The sequence below is a fragment of the Triplophysa rosa genome, linkage group LG8 (genome assembly GCF_024868665.1).
Source record: "Triplophysa rosa linkage group LG8, Trosa_1v2, whole genome shotgun sequence".
Lineage (NCBI taxonomy): Eukaryota > Metazoa > Chordata > Actinopteri > Cypriniformes > Nemacheilidae > Triplophysa > Triplophysa rosa.
In genome coordinates, this window is record NC_079897.1 from 922,641 (window position 1) to 944,033 (window position 21,393).

At 39.2% G+C, this 21,393-nt stretch overlaps 2 protein-coding genes across 2 annotated transcripts; both read left to right on the forward strand.

Moving 5' to 3' along the window:
- Positions 1-467: 467 nt before the first annotated feature.
- On the forward strand, positions 468-7,541 carry zdhhc11 (zinc finger DHHC-type containing 11). Its single transcript, XM_057340328.1, has 11 exons — positions 468-699; positions 1,917-2,138; positions 2,252-2,430; positions 2,525-2,626; positions 2,704-2,828; positions 3,377-3,532; positions 3,603-3,715; positions 4,428-4,483; positions 4,569-4,638; positions 6,037-6,103; positions 6,198-7,541. Exons 1-11 carry the CDS (start codon positions 691-693, stop codon positions 6,407-6,409), a joined length of 1,311 nt encoding a protein of 436 aa, XP_057196311.1. The 5' UTR covers positions 468-690; the 3' UTR covers positions 6,410-7,541.
- Positions 7,542-8,391: 850 nt separating this feature from the next.
- LOC130558182 (tubulin polymerization-promoting protein) lies at positions 8,392-19,416 on the forward strand. The gene is made up of 5 exons (XM_057340463.1): positions 8,392-8,545; positions 12,632-12,703; positions 12,999-13,331; positions 17,111-17,264; positions 18,404-19,416. The coding sequence occupies exons 3-5, from the start codon at positions 13,003-13,005 to the stop codon at positions 18,611-18,613; spliced, it is 693 nt and encodes a 230-aa protein (XP_057196446.1). The 5' UTR covers positions 8,392-8,545; positions 12,632-12,703; positions 12,999-13,002; the 3' UTR covers positions 18,614-19,416.
- The last annotated feature ends 1,977 nt before the right edge of the window (positions 19,417-21,393 follow it).

Below are 21,393 nucleotides of genomic sequence, written 5' to 3' on the forward strand. Positions count from 1 at the left end.
ACTAATAACTTTGTAACATTAAAATATATTATTTACAAAGTATTTAGTAATATTGAAAAATTCCAGTCTGGAATGCACGAACACTTACTAGAATGCATTGTGGATTTCTATGCCAAATATTGAATGTTTTTTACGTGTTTGTGTTGTGGTTTATATTAACTTTAAACGTGCATGTCCGAAATAAGCTTGATCGTTTCAACCGTAGATTTAATATTATTATTGTTGTATATTTTTTAATATACTTTATTTCAAACATTATACATACATATAACAAAAGGGAAAGAAGTCTTCAGATGTCATAGACAGTGAACAATAACGTAGATTTAATATATTTAATAATCAGCAGCCACTAAAGCGACGTCGTCGTTCAAAGATCACGTGGAACTGGAGCTGATTAATATTCATGAGCTCAGCTTTCCGCTGCGCGAGACTCATAAAACCCAGTCCTCAGAGAAAGATCAGAGAAAGATGCGCGGGATATGTTTTATTCTGCATGTTGACGAATATTTAACGACGTATGGATGTAATACGATAGATGAGACGGTCATGTGTTCAAAATAAGATGAAAGTCGTTTTCAGACTGAACAGAAGCTTTAAAAGTCATGTCTGTGTGAGATGATGCTGAAACTAACCAAAAGATCAGAACAAACATCAGATGTCTTCTCGTATTGATCCACTGCACGCGCTTCAATGACTAATGTAAGTTAAATATCACTGTCAAAGAATCTTATAAAGTCAAACCTGAGCAGCTGGGACTCTTTATGTCCATCAGTTGTAATGATAGAAGGGTTCTGAACGTTACCTGAACGTTACCTGAACGTAATGAATTAGTTGTCAGTTGGTTGTGTAGTTTTATTAAATACATTTTCACCCCTGTAGTGACCATAAGCTACATAAATATGTTTGTGAATTGATTCCACCCACATGAATGAGAGTTTATTTTGTTGATTAATTATAGAAGATTTGCAGGATTATGTGGGTTTGTTTGTGTAAGTTACTCATTGTGTGGCGGACTGAAGGCTTCTTCAGGTTGCGGTTATAATGACGTTTGCTAGGCAACACAATCATTTGTTCACCTTGAACAGGTAATGCACAGGTGAACTTCACCTTGAGCGTTAGAAGAGCCGAGTGAACAATAACTTCCCATAACGTTTATATTACACACAGAACTATAACTGAGTTTATTGTTGCTGGAAAATATTTGATACTATAATCGAATTGATTTACTTTCTTTTTGCAATTGGAGAAACAGGTGAAAATAACAGAAAAGATGCTCTGAAAATAAGTTCAGATTCACTTTCATGCAATACAACAGTCATATTTCTACATAGGAAAAAAAATGTTTCTGCGATAACCTGGATTTTTATCACAGTTTTCATGTGAGAAGACATAGTTGCGTTCAGATGCCCATTCTAACTCTTGTCTAGAGACTTCGTCTGACTAGAAACACATTGAGCAGGTTATCATACCAACATAGACAGTGGAAAGTGACTGCTTCACAACATTGTCTCGTGACTTTATTATGAACCTTGAGAATGAGACCGCTGCAAACTCATATCTACTTGTGAAGACAATACAAACGCAGCATCCCACAGAATGTAGAATATAGCATGAAGAAAAGTCATATAGAATATAATAACTAGATGAATATAATCTATAACTAATAAAGAATGAAACGGATAAGGAAATTGAAATAAGACATTAAATACAACACAAAATGTATGTCTTTTTGTGATACATTTTTGTGAGACACTGGAGTGAAACGACCACAATACGACTAGACATGATGATTAAATGAACATTCGGAATGCTCTCTTCATTTTGTCCCAGGCTATATGTATTATGTTTATCAATACGAAATGTACACAGACATACATTACGAGATGGCCGTTCTCAGGTTGCGTTTGTGTTTGCAGTTGAGCTGTTTTGGACGTCCCCGCAGACGAACGGTTCCTGAGAATGGAGGCGGTGGAAGTGATCTGCTCGGGGTTCCTCTACACTCCAGAGTGAACGGCTGGTCTCTGCCGCTCCACGCGTTCCAGCTCATCGCCTGGCTCATCTACAGCTTCATGGCCATCGTCACTTTCGGGATCTATATTCCTCTTCTTCCTCCGCCATGGAGCTTTGCAGCGTACACTGTATCCTCTACAAACACAGAACGCTTCTGATAAGATCATTTACTCACTTCATGTATCCCTTCACTGGCAGTGGCTTTATATGTCGTTGTGATCCTTTACATGCTTCTGTGTAGTTTATCGGCACTGCGTTTCTTCTCCATCTGTTAACTCACGTGGCGGCCGTCACAACCGATCCGGCGGAAGTCAGCGTCCGCAGCAGGAAGGATTACTCCAGCCCCATGCCCGTGTTTGACAACACCAAACACAAACATGTCATTGATCATCTGCACTGCACCCTCTGTGAGGTGGATGTGTATGTACAGCAACATGATAAAAGCACACCGGAGGGAATGAAATAGAGCTGAAACATACGGAGAAAAGGTCTGATAAACCTTCTGTTTCTGCAGGGGACCCAAAGCCAAACACTGCAGCACCTGCAACAAATGCGTCGCAGACTTTGACCATCACTGCAAATGGCTGAACAACTGCGTCGGAGGCAGAAACTACTGGTGAGCAGACGTGTCATTTCATGCTGTTTCGGTCGCATGTCCTGTCTGAATGTTCATAAATCTGATTCCTTTATCAGGTTTTTCTTCGTGGCTATCTCCTCGGCTGTGTTGGGAACGTGTCTGATTATTCTGGTCGTGTTGTTCGTCTTCATCGCACACTACGTGAACCCGGCGCTTCTGCGCACTGCTCCACAGTTTCAGAGTAACGCTGTGTGTCGTGTGTCTGAACTCATTTACCTGTCGTCACACCTGAACGCTCACATGGTCTTCCTATTACCGTCTGTTTTCATTCAGTGGTTTTTATTTGTGACAGTCACGTTTAGGGATGTAACAATATCAAAATCTCACTGTCCGATAATAACTCGCTGTAAAGTCCATGGTGCGGTATTTATTGCGGTATGACAAATGATGAGTTGGAAACGTGCCGTAAGCATCCTCTTTTCTTTTTCCTCGAATCATAACTGCTGCTGAGAGGTGTGAGTCATAGTATGAGAGGGGTCAAATGACCTCAAAATACCTTTTATCAAATAAAATCATTGCATTAGATGGACGTTGCCAAAGGTAACATCTATTATTTTTTCTAACATTCTCTATGTTAGGCCGGGAGAGCTATCGTTTCATACAGTCATGTGACCACCGTAATATTGAGACAATTTTGCTATTGCGATAACACGATATCCATAATATTGTTACATCCATGAAGAACGAGATGAAAATGTGACCTCATTTCGTGCGTTTTTGTTTTTCCAGCTGTTAAAGGGAATGGAACGTGGCTGGTTTTTCTTCCGGCCGCTCCGTTGGAAACCAGCTCCATTAGTCTGATGGCGTTGGCCTTCATCAGCATCATGTTGGCTCTGGCTTCTCTCTTACTGCTCTGTCACTTATTGTGCTTCCATATTTACTTACGTGGGTATCGGTCCGATGTTTCTATAAGCTAAAGAAGCCAGACGATGTTATATTGTGTGTTTTGTCACAGTGTCTCAGGGTATAAGCACATATGAGTACATCGTGAGGAAGCGTCATTCACCAAACCCTAAAGAAAAAGAGCAGAAAGTTCCTGCAGCGGCTTCTAATGGAACCAGCACACAGGTAACAATCCGTAGAAGTCACCAGACATTAAATAAAAATGACCAGTTGTTCAACTTTATGTGAAACAGCAACATAACGCTTTGTTTAGTTTATATTTAATTGTATACGGTATGTTTATGGTATATAACATCACAGTTTTTGACACATAATTGACATCAGTGGTGTTTTACTAAAGATGCTGGACAAAAATATCTGTATCGGTCACAGCTTGCACGTCTTCTAACACCTTTAAACAATTTGAAAGTTTAGTGAACAGACATTCACCAAGTGATTTAAAAAGAAGGGAGAATTGTTATTTTTTGACAGAAAGTACAGTGTAGACTAGAGACAGGAAAAGATGGGATGAGAGAGAGGGGAACAGGAGCCAGGATTCGAACTCGGGTCGTCCGCTGGACCACCGGCACTGACTTTGAAGGCGAATTTTACCTTAAAAATGTCGAAAGCGGTTCATACAGCCACAAATATGAGTAGAAATTTACACGTAACATATTTGTTGTCATTACGACAAATAGTACTCATGTAAATTTAGGTAAACTTTTATCATTTGAATGATAAATAATTATGGCTGCACAAAAAAATCACATTGTGGAATTAGAGAAAAAGCTTTAGGTCTGTTTCTGAACAGCACACCATACAAGTCTACATGGACCTTATACACATTTGTGTGCAACTGCAAACATTTACCTTTTTAACCCCTTTATTTCTCATCCAGAGTCTCGGGCCGTTGAAATCACCGGTCGACTGTGAAGCTCCGTTGAGCAAGTCTTGGTGAGATTTGAGTTCACACGGTCAGACTGTTTATGAAAAGATCTCATGTTGACATCAGATGAGCTGAACATTCTTCCTGTTCCAGTACCTTCAAACTGGGAGACAGAAGACAAGCGTCCAGTCGACTGCCAGAACCCATCTGTGCCGACTCCGAGGTATTCAGACCATAACACTTCACACACGCACACACAAAGACAAACACACACGCAGCCTCTTTTCCAAACCTCAGTGCTTAAAGTGTTAGGAACTGTCTCAGATGTTGCTCTTTCATAGCTCAGGAGATTTGATAGAGTTCTCAGTTGTGTTCAGAGCCGATCCTTGCTATACGCAGACTACACGGTGCCGTAGGGCCCCTGCACCACCAGGGGGCCCCCTTGATTACCCAATGAAAAACACTATTGGAAACAAGACACTATTTGCAGATTCAACTTTAGAGGAATCATTTGGAAATTTCCTTTTTAATACATAATTTATTGAATTACTGTTACATACTTGGATATCATGCAGTGACTGGCAGGTGATGACATGCACATGATGTGCTGATATGCGTCTTTACATATGACTATGGCTTTAAAACGGAGCTATCCATCTGGGCTAAGAAAAAAATGGCAACTACGCAAAGCAGAAGAACAAGAAGGCATGTGTTTTTGTACTATTTTAAAGTCTTATTTAGTTTTACCAAATTATGCAATGAATACTTACGAAACAATTCTCCAGTACAGATTTAAAAATTCAGTATTTGTCCACTATATTTCATTTGCCCATGATAGGCCCTAATATGTAATTTTTTATTTGTGCCATCACATTTGCAGAATTATTGATGTTTTTTCGTATGCTTAGCTTTTTTGGGAAAACTGTATTTATCAGGCTTTATTTTTGTTAGTAAATCACTCATTTGGTAGTAAAAACACAGCGTTTGCGTGTTATAGTTTTTTTAACAGCTAGATGGTTCCAGAGTCACACATTATGTCTTTTAAAATTGTATTTAATTTTATTCTTAATAGTTTAAGTATAAAACTAAATATAATATAAAATAAATTGTTTTTTTCTTTCAGTCTTCATTTGTTTAAGTGTGTTAATTGAGTTATTTTTTATTTCTTATAGTTTACAGTTATGTTTAGGCCTATATCTAATTTTAATTATTTGTACAAGGGCCCCTCACAAGTTTGCTTAGGGCCCCAGACGTCTAGGATCGGCACTGGTTATGTTTCATTTAAATATCAACTTAGTCTCAGATGTTTCTCTTAACATGTAAAAAATAAAAAAAGAAACAAACTGTAATCTCACTGATGTCTAGGAGAAATAATTGGGATAATAAAGAGATCTCATCTGTGATGTATCCATCATAGAGAATGCAATCCCATAATGCATTGCGACAGGCCAGTTAAAAATTCAGGATGGTCAGTGTACATTTTGCATTTACACTTTTATATTTTTTAGTATGTTAAAACAGTATGTTGGGATGCTGTTGTAGAGTGTGTGTAGAAAACAGTAAAGCAGCTCTATGAATCCCTAAAATAAAACAAAACAACAATGTTTTATGAAAATGACAGATGGAGGCAGCCAGCAGAGAAAGACACACAGACTACAGCTCAGAGTCACCAACACAAATGATTCCAGGTGAATGTGTCCCAAATTAATTTTATTGTATAAATAATGTGAGGAAGTGGTTGTGTTCATAATGTATCGTACATCATCTGTATGCCGCTGTTAGGTGAGCCTATGATGTCACTTCCTGTGGGCTGGAACCTCAGCGGGGTGGAGAAGCCTCAAGGGGCGGGACAGAGCGGTGTGACGAGTGTGGAGGGAATCCCTGTCGTTCAGGACCCGCTGGGAAGCTCCATCATGGACACAACAGTAGTTCATCAGCAGCTCATGACTGACACGCAGCACACTCAGTGTTCAGGGTTTAAAGAGACCATGTGATTGGCTGAAAGATGCAGGATATGACATCATGGATGTCCAGAGAGCAATGAGAAGCACAGTGAAATGCTGTTGATTGTTACGCAAGAATAAAAGACAAAATGATGCTGCAAGTAGTGTGTACTTTGCAGTGTATACTGGGTAGTGAGCTGGAAATCCAATTTTGAGAAGATATTCAGTGCTGAGCAGCAACACGACTGAAGTATGTTTGATAAACAACAATTTCAGGTGTTTCTATTTCTGGAATATATGTTGCACGCATAGTTTTATTTTAAAGCAAACTGTTGATAACTCAAAGTTTAAATGCAGGTCACTTACTGTCAGTTTGTTGTACTAGTTTTTTATATATTTTAAAATCAACACTCGTAAGTGTTTCTTTCATATGTGTTATCACGTGGCTCATAAATCACCACGTGATGATTTGTCTGATTATCTGTCTTACGTTATGGCTTCAATCCAATACAAGCTCACTTAAAGGGACAGTTCACCCAAAAATGAAAATTCTGTCATGAATGACTGACTCTCTGTTCCAAACCTGCATAAATTGGTATTTGGAAGAATGCTTGTAACCAAACAGTTCTTGGACCCCATTGACTACCGTAGTAGGCCCCAGAACTGTTTGCTTTCCTATACATTCTTCAAAATATCTTATTTTGTTTTTTTTCTACTGTGGTAGTCAATGGGTAACAAGTAACAAGCATTCTTTCAAATATCTTTCTCTGTGTTAACCCCAACAAAGAAATGTATACAGATTTGGAACAGCTCCATTGTGAGTAAATGATGACAGAATTTGTATTTTTGGGTGAACTGTCCCTTTAAAACCTCATATCTTAAGGTGCTGTATATTACTGAACGATCACCAGGGGATATTGGAGCACTGTGGGATTAATGGGTTTTATTATTTAGGGAGACCCGGGTTACTTGTCACAAGCTCAGCAATAGTGTTTTAAACAAAAGACAGATCACACAAACACTTGTTTTGTGTTTCGGGTTAAATTGTTCCGCGCTTTATAATTGATTTACTGTTCAGATGATGGTGAAAAGCACACAATAGACTGTTTAATACTTGGTTCAATTGTGACTACTTACCCCATTGTGTGACTATCATTGTGTCTTCAATAAATTGTATGTTTATTCACGGTCAATAATTGTGATAATGTTCACTGGCTGTTTTGTAGTCAGGATTTATTGAAATGGACTGTTAGTGGAGTCAGAAGAGTGAATGTAGTCTTCCCTTTTTCATTCATTATAAAGTTTTGTATTATATTTGATTTACACTTTATTTTCATTCTATTATGAAGAAAGTTGAGCTCTAGAGAGAGTATCAGAGATGATGTTTGTGTTTCAGCATTCCAGCTTTAATCTTGATCACAGTCTCACAGGAAACACAATATTCCCAGTGGAAAAAGAATAGCCAGACCACTGAAGATAATCTGTTCCATACTAAAGCACATATATGTGTATTTATTTGTTGGTAAACTACTACTTTACAAGCAGTAGAACAAGGGTAAGTTTAGCTTTCAAATTGGAATTCATGTAAACGTAAAGTTTATATTTCAGATGATGGAGAATGACTTTTCGTTCAGATGGGGGTCGTGTTGTCAAGCAGGCATTTTTTATTATATCCCCAATTCACCAAAACAGGACATGCTGTCACGTGGAGTCAGTTGTCACAATGGAGCCTGCCATTAAACAGTAGATTTTGGAATTTAAAGATCAAAAAAGTTGTAAAACAAAAATGATGAAACAACAAATGTAACAAACAGTTTGTAGGACAGATTTAAATTATTCTTCAGTGTGTATATTTTTTAAAGAAATGTTCGAAATACTCAAAAATTATAGCAAAGTCTCTCTCTATAAATGAGATTTAGTTTAATGTTTGTTGTTTTGTTTACATTTATTTTACATTAAATATATTATTTATATTTGCGTTTTATATATGACACACTGAGGCTTTCTGGTACAGTAAGAAATGACATCACGGGCGCGCGCGCGTGTCATAGTCCTAGAGCGCTTGCGAGCAGCGGAGCGCACATTCACGCGCGGATCGCAGCGAGCGTCGCGTCGCGTCATTTTTCTCGTGGGTCTCTTGTGCAAACATGTTTTAGACGCAGAACGCGACAGAGGAACAACATTCAGGTAAGATGAGCGCCATAACAGCGCGTTTCTCCTGGCGTCATTTCAATACAACGCGAGCTTGACGCGTCGCGCAGCTGCTCGCAGGGGGTCTGTATGTGTTTATCATTTTAAAATCGCAAGCAAACCGAGCAGATTTTGTGCTTTATTGTGATTTTCAGCGTCGTCGCGGAAGTCGCTTCGTTTGGTTTCAGTTTTGAGTGGCGCGTTGCGTAATTGCGCGGTGATGTTGATGTTATTGTTATTTGGGTGCAAGATTGTTTCGCGTTAGATTGCAGCGTTGCAGCTCATTGCAAGAGATGCACAATAAAAATGATCACGTGGATCGGTGTTCCCATCCTTTATATAACGGCCTGGGTGATGCTCACACTGTTTTAACTATTACATAAACATCCGAAGAACATCGTTTAATCATGTACGAACAAGTGAATCATACACATTTACAAGTGTGAATGTCATAAAATACAGGAATATATGATAAATATACGAATTTATGATTATGGGCTGCTTGTAGGCTATACTGTTAAGATAGGCTGTACGTATACATAATTGTAATAGAAAGCCTTATGTTTGTCATTGTGAAGCTGTGCATATCTGTTGTCAAACAAACCTCAAACAATAGATAAATAAATAAAACCTTAAAAGTTATGAAGGACGAACCAATTAACGTAAGACGCATACATAGCCAATTTACAACTTGAGGTACATTTCAGTATATCACAGACCTAGCTTTTTATTTTAATAAAGTGCCCAGTATGTTTATTTCTATCTACATATTAGATAATGTGTGTAATTCATGCATGTTTGAGTGTCTGATTGTATAAATGATAATGTTGGAGAATGTTTGGGTTTTATCACAGTTGTTTTGACCATATGTGCGCAGATTAGTTCCGCTTGCCGTGTTTGACCCAGATTATTCACTTCTGTGTTGCATCATGAAAAACACTTCACTCTGATGACTTGTATTTATCACAACATCCATCTCTATCCGTCCATTCTCAATAGCCTTTGTCCTGCACAGTGGATGCTGGAGCCTTTATCCCAACATCCAGTATCTATGGTAACGATCTGTAGTGTATGTGTAACTATGATGGAGCATCTCAGGGTGATGCGAGGGAATATTAGGAATCGTTGTCTGTTCTGGACATCATGTCATCATCAGCACCACATTTGCCGCATTTACACTTGCTTAGTGTTTCTCTTCCTGTTTACTTGTTACCTCATTTCCTCTTTCTGTACCCCCTGCCTGTGCGTCACTCTTTTTATAGCACTAACCTTTTTGTCTTATATTTTATACTATATTTTATATCTCTTCTCAAACTCTCATGACAGACTCTATTTCTCAGGAGAACTATCTGAGACACAGACGAGACTAAAACAAAATTTTCAATTTGCTCTCCATTTAATCTCACTGATGTCTAGACGAAATAGCGATATTAACGAGATCTTGTCTGTGAATATTCTTTCTAATGGGGTTTCAGAGCAGAATATTGAACTGAGTTTTGTGAATGTATGTTAAAACAGTGGATTAAAGTGAATGTGAGTGTAGTTGTAGTGTTTACAGCGGTGTTTGGTGGAGATGTCTCGGCGTCGGACACAATAGAGGCACAGTGTCGCTCTGAAGCGCTGAATGCTTTTATTGACGGTGATTAATGAAGGTTTGTTTCTCCGCTCAAGAGATGTAAAACACAGCGCTCGTGAATAATAGCGTCTTCAAGTGGATGTTAAGGGTCCTCTTGTACATTGACTGTACTCCAGGAGTCACTTGCGACACATTCAGCACATGCGAAGAAAGAGTTGATGTCATGTGACTCAACACTGAAGACACCCCTATCCCATCCCATCCCATCCTATCGGTTTAGTGCTTGACAATGATGTCTCCATTAACACAGCTGACAGAAGAACACCGCATGACAAGTGCATCATGGGAGGATCAGGGAGGTGAGAATCCATATATGCGTTTAGATTATTTGTGTTTGCGTGAGGTTATTTGGTATTTTTACACTACACTTAGCGCTACGGTTTGTTGTTGATAACCGGATCAATGTATTCGTGATGTTTGAAAGATAGATTTTGAGTGATGGAGGTTTGGTTCTGGACAGGACCGCCCACTTTAGACAGGACGAGTCTGTTTGATTGACACGTGAAGTGAGCAACCACTGGTTTAGGTGGAGTTTAGTGGGCGGATGAAAAGGGTGCGTATGTGAGAAATATCTGAGACCCAGATTGCTCTCCATGTCATCGCATTGCTGTCTGGGAGAAACAATTGAGATATTAAAGAGATCCTTTGGTTTGAAAACGACATGACGTCTCGTACTTTATTTTCATGCAGTGTATGAGATGCAGACACATCAGCAAACAACACTCAATGTACAATCTTTAAGCTTTTCAAAGTGTTCAACCCTTAGCTCTTTATTTTCAACAATAGAACAAAAAAAGTGCAGCAGTGACACGTCAGAGGAGAACTGGCCCTCCCGGCTGTGTCTGGTTTCTCCCGAGGTTTTTCAACAGTATTTCTCATTGGAGTTTGGGTTCCTCGCCACTGGGCCGTGTTGGCTCGCTTACAGGGAGACTGCTGATAGTAGATATTATTTATTATTTGTTATAATGATCTCGCTTGTTCTAGAAACACCATGCACTAAATACTGTGTAATATATTAAATCGTGGAAATGACATGAAAATTATGTGTGCTTTAATGTAGCTATCCTTCTCACGTTTGTATACTTTGATCAGTTAATAAGAATAATTTCTGTAATTATTTATTGTTTATTTGAATGAATTAAAAGAGCCGTTTCATGTCTATCATTGAATCACTTAACTAATCGAGGTTGATACAGGATATACTTTGTAGAAAGTAATTAGTAATAAGTCATTAAATACTTTTTGGAGAGAGTCATTTGTACAGTGATCTAATTACACCATTGACATATGTCATTAGTAACTAGTAATTAATTATTTTTTCAGAGTAACTTACCCAACACTGAATGTTATCAGTATTGGCCGATAGTAAAATGAGGCCGACAAATCAGTTCAGTTTATTTTATTTATCCCCGTAGGGAACGTAAGTGTGCATCATACTCACACAGGCATTTAACACTATAACATATAAACAATAATATGAAAAATAAATGTTTAAATATCAGACCAGCAGATCAACATTTAACGTTAAAAAGAATTTAAAAAGTAAAAGTGCTTGGGGGATGAAGATTGTTTGAACCTGTTTTTCATACATTGGGGAACACCATACCGCCGCCGACCAGATGGCAATAACTCAAAGGCATAGGATAAGGGATGCGTCTTATCCTTCACAATGACGTTAGCTTTATTCTTTGTATAAACTCTCTATACCTAGTAACGGAATTCCCAGTAATTTACTTGTCAAAGTAACTACTTTCCTTGAGCCTCTGAAGCATTACCATAAAATGATGGCAGATAAATAATAAATAATTTCCTGTTTTGTTTCAGTCTTAGGGAATTTTATATTAATATTTAGATATGTATATATATACAGTATATCGGTTATCGGCTTCCAATGTCAAAGAAATATCGGTTATCGTTATCGGCCAAAATGTACATTTCAGTGCATCCCTTGTCGCTAGTGACCAGGTATATGTTAAAATGATACATGATAAAATAACATTACTTAGAAAAATGCTAACTATTTTAATGATTTTTCTTTTGTTATGATGACTGAAATGACGGATTTGGTGTCTGAATTATTAGTCCGTAGTTGTAGCATCGTACAATTTTCTAGAATATGTTTGATGATACATAAAATGTCAAAACATTACAAAATGTTTATTTGATAATTTTGTGATTGGTTATAAAGTATTAGGAGAGTTTTATAGGAACAGGGAAGTTTAGAGAACTATGTTATACGATATATATTCCTGCGTCACTAAAGGCCTGAATGTATAATAATGAGTTCTTTTAAGGGTTTAAATGTAGATAATGTGCAGTTATGATTCATGCAGAATAAGTAATGTATTCAAAAGTAAATGTAGATGATTTTGATTTGATATTGACTCAATGTAAAAGTGAAACTATAGATGCTGACAGATCATGACAGATTAATATTGTGCTTTCAGCTGCATACAGAAACAGAGAGAGAACGTGACCTCGACTGACACTGACAGACACTCAGAGAACTGCAGAACAAGGTGAGAAGAGAGATGCTGAACTTATCACTGTCATACACACTTCACACCTAAATATCCCATGATGCACTTCACTGGGTGACCAGTGATGTAGACAAAGAGTGAATACTTTGAAAAGCTCAAATACGAGAATTGAATAAATTCATCCTGACAAATCAAATAATTGAATTGAATAAAATAATGTCGTTTAAGTAACGTTGTACCCAAAATCATATGTAGTTTTTATGCAACATTCTGATAATATCATAACATAATATTGACAGTGACATTACTCTTTAACATTCATGTTCCTCATCAGCATCATGGAGGAGTTTAAGGTCCAGACGGCCAAACATCCGGTACCCAACAGTTCACCCATGAGGCCGCACAGCGAGCAGTCTAGAGAACACGCGGCCAAGCGTCTCTCCACCGCCTCCAACGGCACGAGTGACGGAGGCGCCGGATCCAAAACCCCGGTGGAGATCACGGCGCTGGAGGAGTCGTTCCGCCGCTTCGCCATTCACGGAGACACGCGAGCCGCCGGCAAGGAGATGAACGGCAAGAACTGGTCCAAACTGTGTAAAGACTGCGGCGTCATCGATGGAAAGAGCATCACCCTGACAGACGTGGACATCGTCTTCTCCAAAGTCAAGTACGTCAACATCTCCATCATCTCATCATGAAGCTGTGCAGGTGACATTGGTGTACACTTCACACTGTGTGTGTCGGCTTGAGTAGATCACTCTTACATCCTTTTATTAAACAATATTTTTATATTAAAAGGAAAATATTACGCAATAACATGCGTGTGGTCAGTGCTCTATTATGCTGTGTTCACACCAAACGCGAGCAATCGCGTTCCTCGCTCTTTATTACTTGCGGGAAAAGTTGTTGTTTTCGTGTGAGTGAAGCGAGCTGACAAATATTTTCAACTTTCGCGGAACATGTGATTGACGCGCGTTCGAGGCAGTCGCGTCGTCCAATTCGCATCATTCGCATAGCGTGCCAGCGAGTTTGTGTCTTTGCATTGACATGTAAGTAATTAACTCGCGCGAAGCGCTTAATTCGTGTTTGGTGTAAACCCTCCTTTATGCTGGGTTCACACCAAACGCGAACAATCGAGTTCCACGCTCTTTATTACTCGCGGGAAAAGTTTGTTATTTTTGCGTGAGTGACGCGAAAAACATCACGCGATGGGGAGTGTCTTCACGTGTCCAAACCCGTCAAACAGTAGGTGTCAATGAGCTCTTCGCGGGATTTTCTCGCTCGAATTGAATTTTTTTTACTTGCGCGGAAGTCAAATCACGAAGGCACCCGATTCGCGCATTCGCATCGCCTGCCGCGATTTCTCATCTATTTGCTTCTTTGCTTCTTCATTTAATCTCATTCTTGTCTTGGAGGAATAACTGATATATCAAAGAGGTCTCATCTGTGCTTTTTCTTTCTTACGAGAGCAATAAACTAGTAACATTAAGTTGTGAAAAATCGCTTTAGCTAAATAAATCTGTATGTCATGACTTTCTGTCTTTTGTGTAAAACAGAATGATTATGATTGAAGGCTAATGTTTTATTATTCACTGTAGGAGAAACATTTGGTTTATAAAGCAAAATGAGCTCTGTTCTGTCAGCACATCCCCCACAGCCCTCGGTCATGACGCTCATTCTGAATAACCCCATGATGACTTCAGGCCAGATAGAGTCATCGCTGTGTGAACACAGGCAGGCTTTTACTAATGTGACCTTAATATAGAGCTGTCTCCACACACATCCTCACACAGGGATTTTGTGGTTTTCTTCAGGCCGGAATGGCGGAGGGTCACAGAGATAAAGTCGTGGGATTTTTTTTCATCACTGCCGTCTGTGAAAGATTAAAAGTCCTCATGAGCGTCACTGGATGTTTGATAAAATCACAGCGCTGGTGTTTCTGGTCACTTACATTAGTGCTACCAAACACAATTGTTTCCAGACCGTGAGTTTACACTGAGTACAAATAGCCCGCCTTGTTGGCCTTGTCGGCCCGCCTACTGCTATTTAAACTTAGTGTAAATAGCATCTATTGTTATTCACACTCACACTCCGCTGCCTTGCTGAAATCAGTTATTAAACAAGTACATCAAACATCAGGGTTAAAAACAGGTAAGTTTATGTAATGATTGATAACTGACGGGTACCATATCGCTGGAAATGTCTGTTTGACTTCGTTTGACTTTAAACACGTGAAGATTGAAGAGTGACAAATGTGTTTGTCATGAGAGTTTGAGAAGAGATGTCGACAATGTGTCAAACTGAGCTCAGATCAAAGATCAGAATCAAAAGTCAATATTATTGAAGATCTCGATATCAACTCAAACATTTCTCATCATCAAATGAGAGAGAGAGAGAGTGAGAGAGAGAGAGAGAGAGAGAGAGAGAGAGAGAGAGAGAGAGAGAGAGAGAGAGAGAGAGAGAGAGAGAGAGAGAGAGAGAGAGAGAGAGAGAGAGAGAGAGACAGAGAGGAGAGAAGGAGGAGGAGAGGAGAGAGAGAGAAGAGTGAGAGAGAGAGAGAGAGAGAGAGAGAGAGAGAGAACAGAGAGCGAGAGAGAAGAGAGAGGAGAGTGAGAGTGAGAGTGAGTAGAGAGAGAGAGTGAGAGAAGAGAGAGAGAGAGAGAGAGAGTGAGAGTGAGAGTGAGAAGGAGGACGAGTGAGAGAGAGAGAGAGGAGAGAGAGAGAGAGAGACAGAGAGAGAGAGAGACGAGAGATGAGAAGTGAGAGTGAGAGGAGAGAGAGAGAGAGGGAGAAGAGAGAGAGAGAGAGAGAGAGAGAGAGAGACAGAGAGAGAGAGAGAGAGAGAGAGAGAGAGAGAGAGACAGAGAACAGAGAGAGAGAGAGAGAGAGAGAGACAGAGAGAGAGAAGAGAGAGAGAGGAGAGAGAGAGAGATGAGAGAGCGAGAGAGGAGAGAGAGAGAGAGAGAGAGAGAGAGAGAGAGAAAGAGAGAGAGAGAGAGAGAAGAGAGATGAGACCAGAGAAGAGAACGAGAGAGAGAGAGAGAGAGAAGAGAGAAGAGAGAGAGAGAGAGGAGAGAGAGAGAGAGAGAGAGAGACAGAGAGACAGAAGAGAGAGAGAGAGAGAGAGAGAGAGAGCGAGAGCGAGAGCGAGAGCGAGAGCGAGAGCGAGAGAGAGAGAGAGAGAGATTCAGGGCAGTAGTGAAGGGTCGCCTAAACAAAACCGCTCACCAGATTCATTAGGAAGCTAAAGAGGCGTGTTTATGAGGTTTGTTGCTATGACAGCCGGTTGCCGGGGGAGACCACAGGCTTTATAGGGGTTTGTTTAGGTGCTTTATCAGCACGGTAAGAATTGTTTGTGTTACTATGCACTTTTCTTACAGTGGAAATGAAAAGAGCTGCAGCGGGATTAAACAGACGTGAATGTGTTTGCAAAAACAACACAAACATCTGCTCTTACTGTAAATATAAACCTCAGAAAAACCTCATTAACACACAACTAAGACCAATAAAACCAAATACGAATTTTCAAACATTTGTCCCTAATGGTCACCCAAAAATGAAGATATTTTGAAGAATGTTGACAAGCAAACAACACTGAACCCCAATGACTTCCATTGTATGAACACAAAACCACTGAGACATTTCTCAGAATATCTTCTGTTGTGTTTCACTGACGGAGGGTTATTGTTGTGTGAACTGTCTCTTTAAAGTGTGTTGGACGGGTGTTCTGGTGTAAAACACTTCAAGTCTCTCAGCGTTGAGATGTTTGTGTTATGGCACACGGTGTGTTTGGATTGTGGCCTGTTCTCCTTGGAAACTCATTCTGACGGAATGCATACTGCACTGTAAGAGCGCATACTACACTACGACTTTATGAGGTCCTGCATCTAAACGGTAACCATGTAAACTGAAAGCAACACCCGCAAATAAACACTTGCTATTTTCTTCTTCTGTGAAAAACTAACGGTGATCGTTTGGACAAAATGAAAGTGTAAATGCACAAGAATGTCTTTAGTCTCCGATATTATGCTACTTGACCAATTGCAGTCATGTCACACATGAGCTCAGAGATCTTTTCTGGATCTTTAAAATAAGACATAAATGAGACTTCTGGGTCATTTCTTAGATGAAATATCTGGAGAAAGAAACAAGATGTTCAAGAGATATTATCTGGGGGTCATTTCATGTAGCTGGTGACAACAAAACAACAACAAAACTAAATAAAAGCTTCAGAAAACTCACAGTGACATGAAAGCAAGATCATGAAAACAGATTTGTAATATTTGTGTGTGAATTATTGTGTCAAGGATCACTTCTGTGTTTCAGTGTGTCCATCTCAGACCCAAGGTGTTTGTTTTGAGGATTTTCCTTCATTATCTCTTGAATGTTCTTGATTTGCTCTGTGATGTTTGATGTCACAGTTTTCTTGATTGAATTGTTTTGTAGGAATAAATCCAACCGCACCATCACATACAGTCAGTTTAAAGAAGCGCTGGGAGAACTGGCCAGGAAACGTTTTAAAGAGAAGAGCAGCGAGGACGCCGCACGCGAGGTTCACAAACTGATAGAAGGGAAATCGCCCATTATATCTGGAGTCACGGTAATCTCCTGTTTTCACAAACACATCAACATTCACAGATGTCTGAAATCTACACGCTTATTTATTATGTGAAATACAGCCAGAACTCTGCTTTGTGCAAATCCATTATTTGAAATGTTTGGTCTCGGTTACACTGAGGAAAATTCACAAATCACAAATTGTTTCGTTCTGACCTCGTGTTATAGTTCTGAAACACAAAAAGATGTTTGGCAAAAGAACAAAAACCCTTTGAAGAAAAACAGCATATGCTGGTTTGGAATGTTTTGATGCTGGTTTAAGATGGTCATGTGCTGGTTTAAGCTGGTCCTTAGCTGGTCATGTGCTGGTCCATAGCTGGTCAAACCAGCATCAAAACATACCTAACCCAGCATATGCTGGTTTGGTATGTTTTGATGCTGGTTTGTGCTGGTTTAAGATGGTCATGTGCTGGTTTAAACTGGTCATGTGCTGGTTTAAACTGGTCATGTGCTGGTTTAAGATGGTCTATAGCTGGTCATGTGCTGGTCCACAGTTGGTTTAAGATGGTCAAACCAGCATCAAAACATAGCTAACCCAGCATATGCTGGTTTGGTATTTTTTGATGCTGGTTTAAGATGGTCATGTGCTGGTTTAAACTGGTCATGTGCTGGTTTAAGATGGTCTATAGCTGGTCATGTGCTGGTCCACAGTTGGTTTAAGATGGTCAAACCAGCATCAAAACATAGCTAATCCAGCATATGCTGGTTTGGTATGTTTTGATGCTGGTTTAAGATGGTCATGTGCTGGTTTAAGCTGGTCATGTGCTGGTCCATAGCTGGTTTAAGATGGTCAAACCAGCATCAAAACATGCCTAACCCAGCATATGCTGGTTTGGTATGTTTTGATGCTGGTATATACTGGTCATGTGCTGATCCATAGCTGGTTTAAGCTGGTCATGTGCTGGTTTAAGATGGTCCTTAGCTGGTCATGTGCTGATCCATAGCTGGTTTAAGATGGTCATGTGCTGGTTTAAGATGGTCCTTAGCTGGTCATGTGCTGATCCATAGCTGGTTTAAGCTGGTCAAACCAGCATCAAAACATTCCTAACCCAGCATATGTTGTTTTTTTCAACAGGGAAGACAGTGAGTTTGAATAGTCTCTGTGTTCTTTTTAACCGGTAGAGAGCTGTGGCGTCTCCCACCGTGTCCCGCCTGACAGACACCACCAAGTTCACCGGCTCTCACAAGGAGCGCTTCGACGAGACGGGCCGCGGGAAGGGTAAGGCCGGCCGGGTGGAGATGGCGGACACGTCCGGTTACGTCTCCGGATACAAGCACGCCGGCTCGTACCAGAAGAAAGTTCAAGGGAAACCCGGTCAAAAGCCCATGTGAGATTCACCAGACAAACCCCGACTCTGGAAAGCACAAAAGGATTTTAGCGTCTGTGAATTTGATCCATTTCGTATTCCTCGTATTCCTAAATATGTCTGTGTGTTTTAACTGGAATGCTGTTTACATCCGAAGCGAGACGTCACCAGCTGGTACATTCCTAACAAACTGCACACGATGATGCCAACTGAACGAAACCAGTGAAGGTTTGTGTTTGTGATCGCTCGTGTTGTTGAAATGAAACGCACACAGGAGCATTTGGTATTTTGTGATTTGTCTTTCAGCAGAATGAGGTCAGAAACAAACTGACGTGAGTGCTTGGCTGTTGCGATGCCATGTGTTGAACATACCTGCATGCGCTCTCGTGTTAAATATTAGTATTTAAAGGTGTTATAGAGTTATCTACACATGTCATGTTGACATTTTAACTTTTAACTTTAACCTCAGACTGTTGCTCCATCACGACTTGAAAGAAAAATTGGACCGCAAATGTTTTTGCTTTAGCGCCCCCTTTGGCTGCACTGAGAATGCAGCACTGACGATGTGCATTTATAAAAATATATTTATTTGTATGACACTGAATACATTTACTCCTAATTCATTCAGTCTATTGGATAATATAGACTTGAATAACAGTTTTTGACTTAAACAGTTGTAATTGAGCTAAACCCATAAATCACCCTGATTTTAAACCTTACAGCCGCTGAAAAAATTAAGAGACCAGATTCCAAATTTCCAAAAATGTATTGTGGCCAGTCCAGTGTCTGTTGAATTTCAGGAGAATCAAACCTCAGGAGTGACATAAAGTCATCCGACAGCAATGTGAACGACTAACAGCATGACAACTGAGATAAAATCCAGGTTATAAAAATCTTTTTGAACTTTTCCTAAGTACATGAATAAATATGACGGTTGTATTGCTTAAAAGTGAATCTGAACTTGTTTTCTTTGCAGTATTTGAGGTCTGAAAAAATACACATCCTCTTTTCTGTTATTGTCACCTGTTTTCATTTTCTGAAAATAAATGCAGATAGAAACAACATTTTTATTTGAAATGTGGGAGAAATGTTGTTAGTAATTCACAGAATGAAACAAAAATGATCACTTTACTTAAACACATACCTATAATTAATAAATCCAGAAAATCTAAAAATGGTCTTTTCATTTTTCCTGCGTCTGAATTTTTGATCTACTGTAGTCCAGCCACCCTAAACCGTTTGACAGAGAAATATCGGACCGCTTGTGCTCAAGATTGTATATCTAGTTGTTGTTGGTGGAATTTATTTGATCTAGTATGTAGGTATATGAAGTTGATGTATATTTTAACATTTTAATGACATAACATGAAACGAATCCTCTGTATGTTGTATTTGGGTGGAATGATTATGAACTGTATTATGTGAAAGCAGGTCTTTCTTATCGCCTGATGTTAATAACATTTGCTGTATTACAAACTCGATACACAGCAGTTAATAACAACACTTTGACCCTGTGACACTTCTTGTGCCCAAACATGAATATAAAGAACTCTGTTATGGCACAAAACTCAGCTTTAAAATTCATTTCACACATTTTATCATGTTTAAATTGACATCAGATGTGATTTATATCTGCAGATGATGTCTTCCCTGTTGAAAAAATCTGCATATGCTGGTTTGGTATTTCTTGATGCTGGTCCTTAGCTGGTCAAACCAGCATCAAAACATACCTAACCCAGCATATGCTGGTTTTTCAGCAGGGTTGGCCTGTTTCTAGCCAATAGATCAAAGTGTAAACATGAAGGTTCGAAAGTTCTTTTGTGTTCTGCTGTAACAGTTTGGTTTGAAGAGCACTGTTCTTGTATTTAACGTGTCATATGGAGGCCCTTTTTTGTAGTATGTGAAATGTATCTGCCTACAGAACAATGTTTACAGGAGATGTTGTCTATAGCCAAACGTCATGAATACATTCCCTTTACTGTAGAAACACACACTGACAACGTCCAACTTTCAGGTTCTTCAACAGTGAATTTACACGAGGGATTACTGTTAAATGTATTAAAAATCATTTTCAGTCACCAATGAATCTTTCAGACCGATTTCTGAACCATTTAGACTGATTCGCTAACAAATCCCAAAGCCAAGTTCTACACGAGCAATATCCCGCCACTGAAACATTTCGCAGAAAAGCACAAATTGTATATTTATTCGAGACAACGTCATGTTTAAACGCCTAAGAGCGTCGGTCGAGTCAAGAGTGTACAGACATATTCTTCTACAGAACATCTATTTTCAGAGATGAAAAGTGGCATATGGTTCCGATCATACATGTCAAATATTTTACTCATATTAAACCATAAAGTCTATTTGTCGTGCTATTTAACACATGATTTGAGTGTTTTTGTGCCTAATGCCAAATACAGTTGTTAACCTTGTGCTTCGAAGAACAATACTGTTGTTTTTTAAATAATGTTTTGTAAAGTTTTACAGTATCCTGATATGCATGTCATACAGCGTGGTGATGATGGTAAAACAAGTTTTAATGTGTCAGTGTTTTGTAGCGTTGTATTAAATCGAAAACAAACTGCCTGGTTCTCATTTATTTACATGCATGGGATGGGAACGGTGAAGTTCGTCTAAAAATATACAATTGTGTTTCCTTTGTAACTTAATAAACACGTATTTCTTTATGTACCTGGTCTTGCTAAAGCAGAGAAATCACATTATTGTAAGGGCTGTCAAACGATTAATCGCATCCAGAATAAAAGTTGTGTTTACATAATATATGTCTGTGTACTGTGCATA

Excerpts from the sequence above, each read along its gene's own strand:
- LOC130558182 (XM_057340463.1), top strand. The coding sequence starts at position 13,003 with ATGGAGGAGTTTAAGGTCCAGACGGCCAAACATCCGGTACCCAACAGT. Across the intron at positions 13,332-17,110 it reads ATCGTCTTCTCCAAAGTCAA|GAATAAATCCAACCGCACCA; the intron begins GTACGTCAACAT and ends ATTGTTTTGTAG. Across the intron at positions 17,265-18,403 it reads CCATTATATCTGGAGTCACG|AGAGCTGTGGCGTCTCCCAC; the intron begins GTAATCTCCTGT and ends TTTAACCGGTAG.
- zdhhc11 (XM_057340328.1), top strand. Across the intron at positions 2,431-2,524 it reads ACCCTCTGTGAGGTGGATGT|GGGACCCAAAGCCAAACACT; the intron begins GTATGTACAGCA and ends CTGTTTCTGCAG. Across the intron at positions 2,627-2,703 it reads GTCGGAGGCAGAAACTACTG|GTTTTTCTTCGTGGCTATCT; the intron begins GTGAGCAGACGT and ends TTCCTTTATCAG.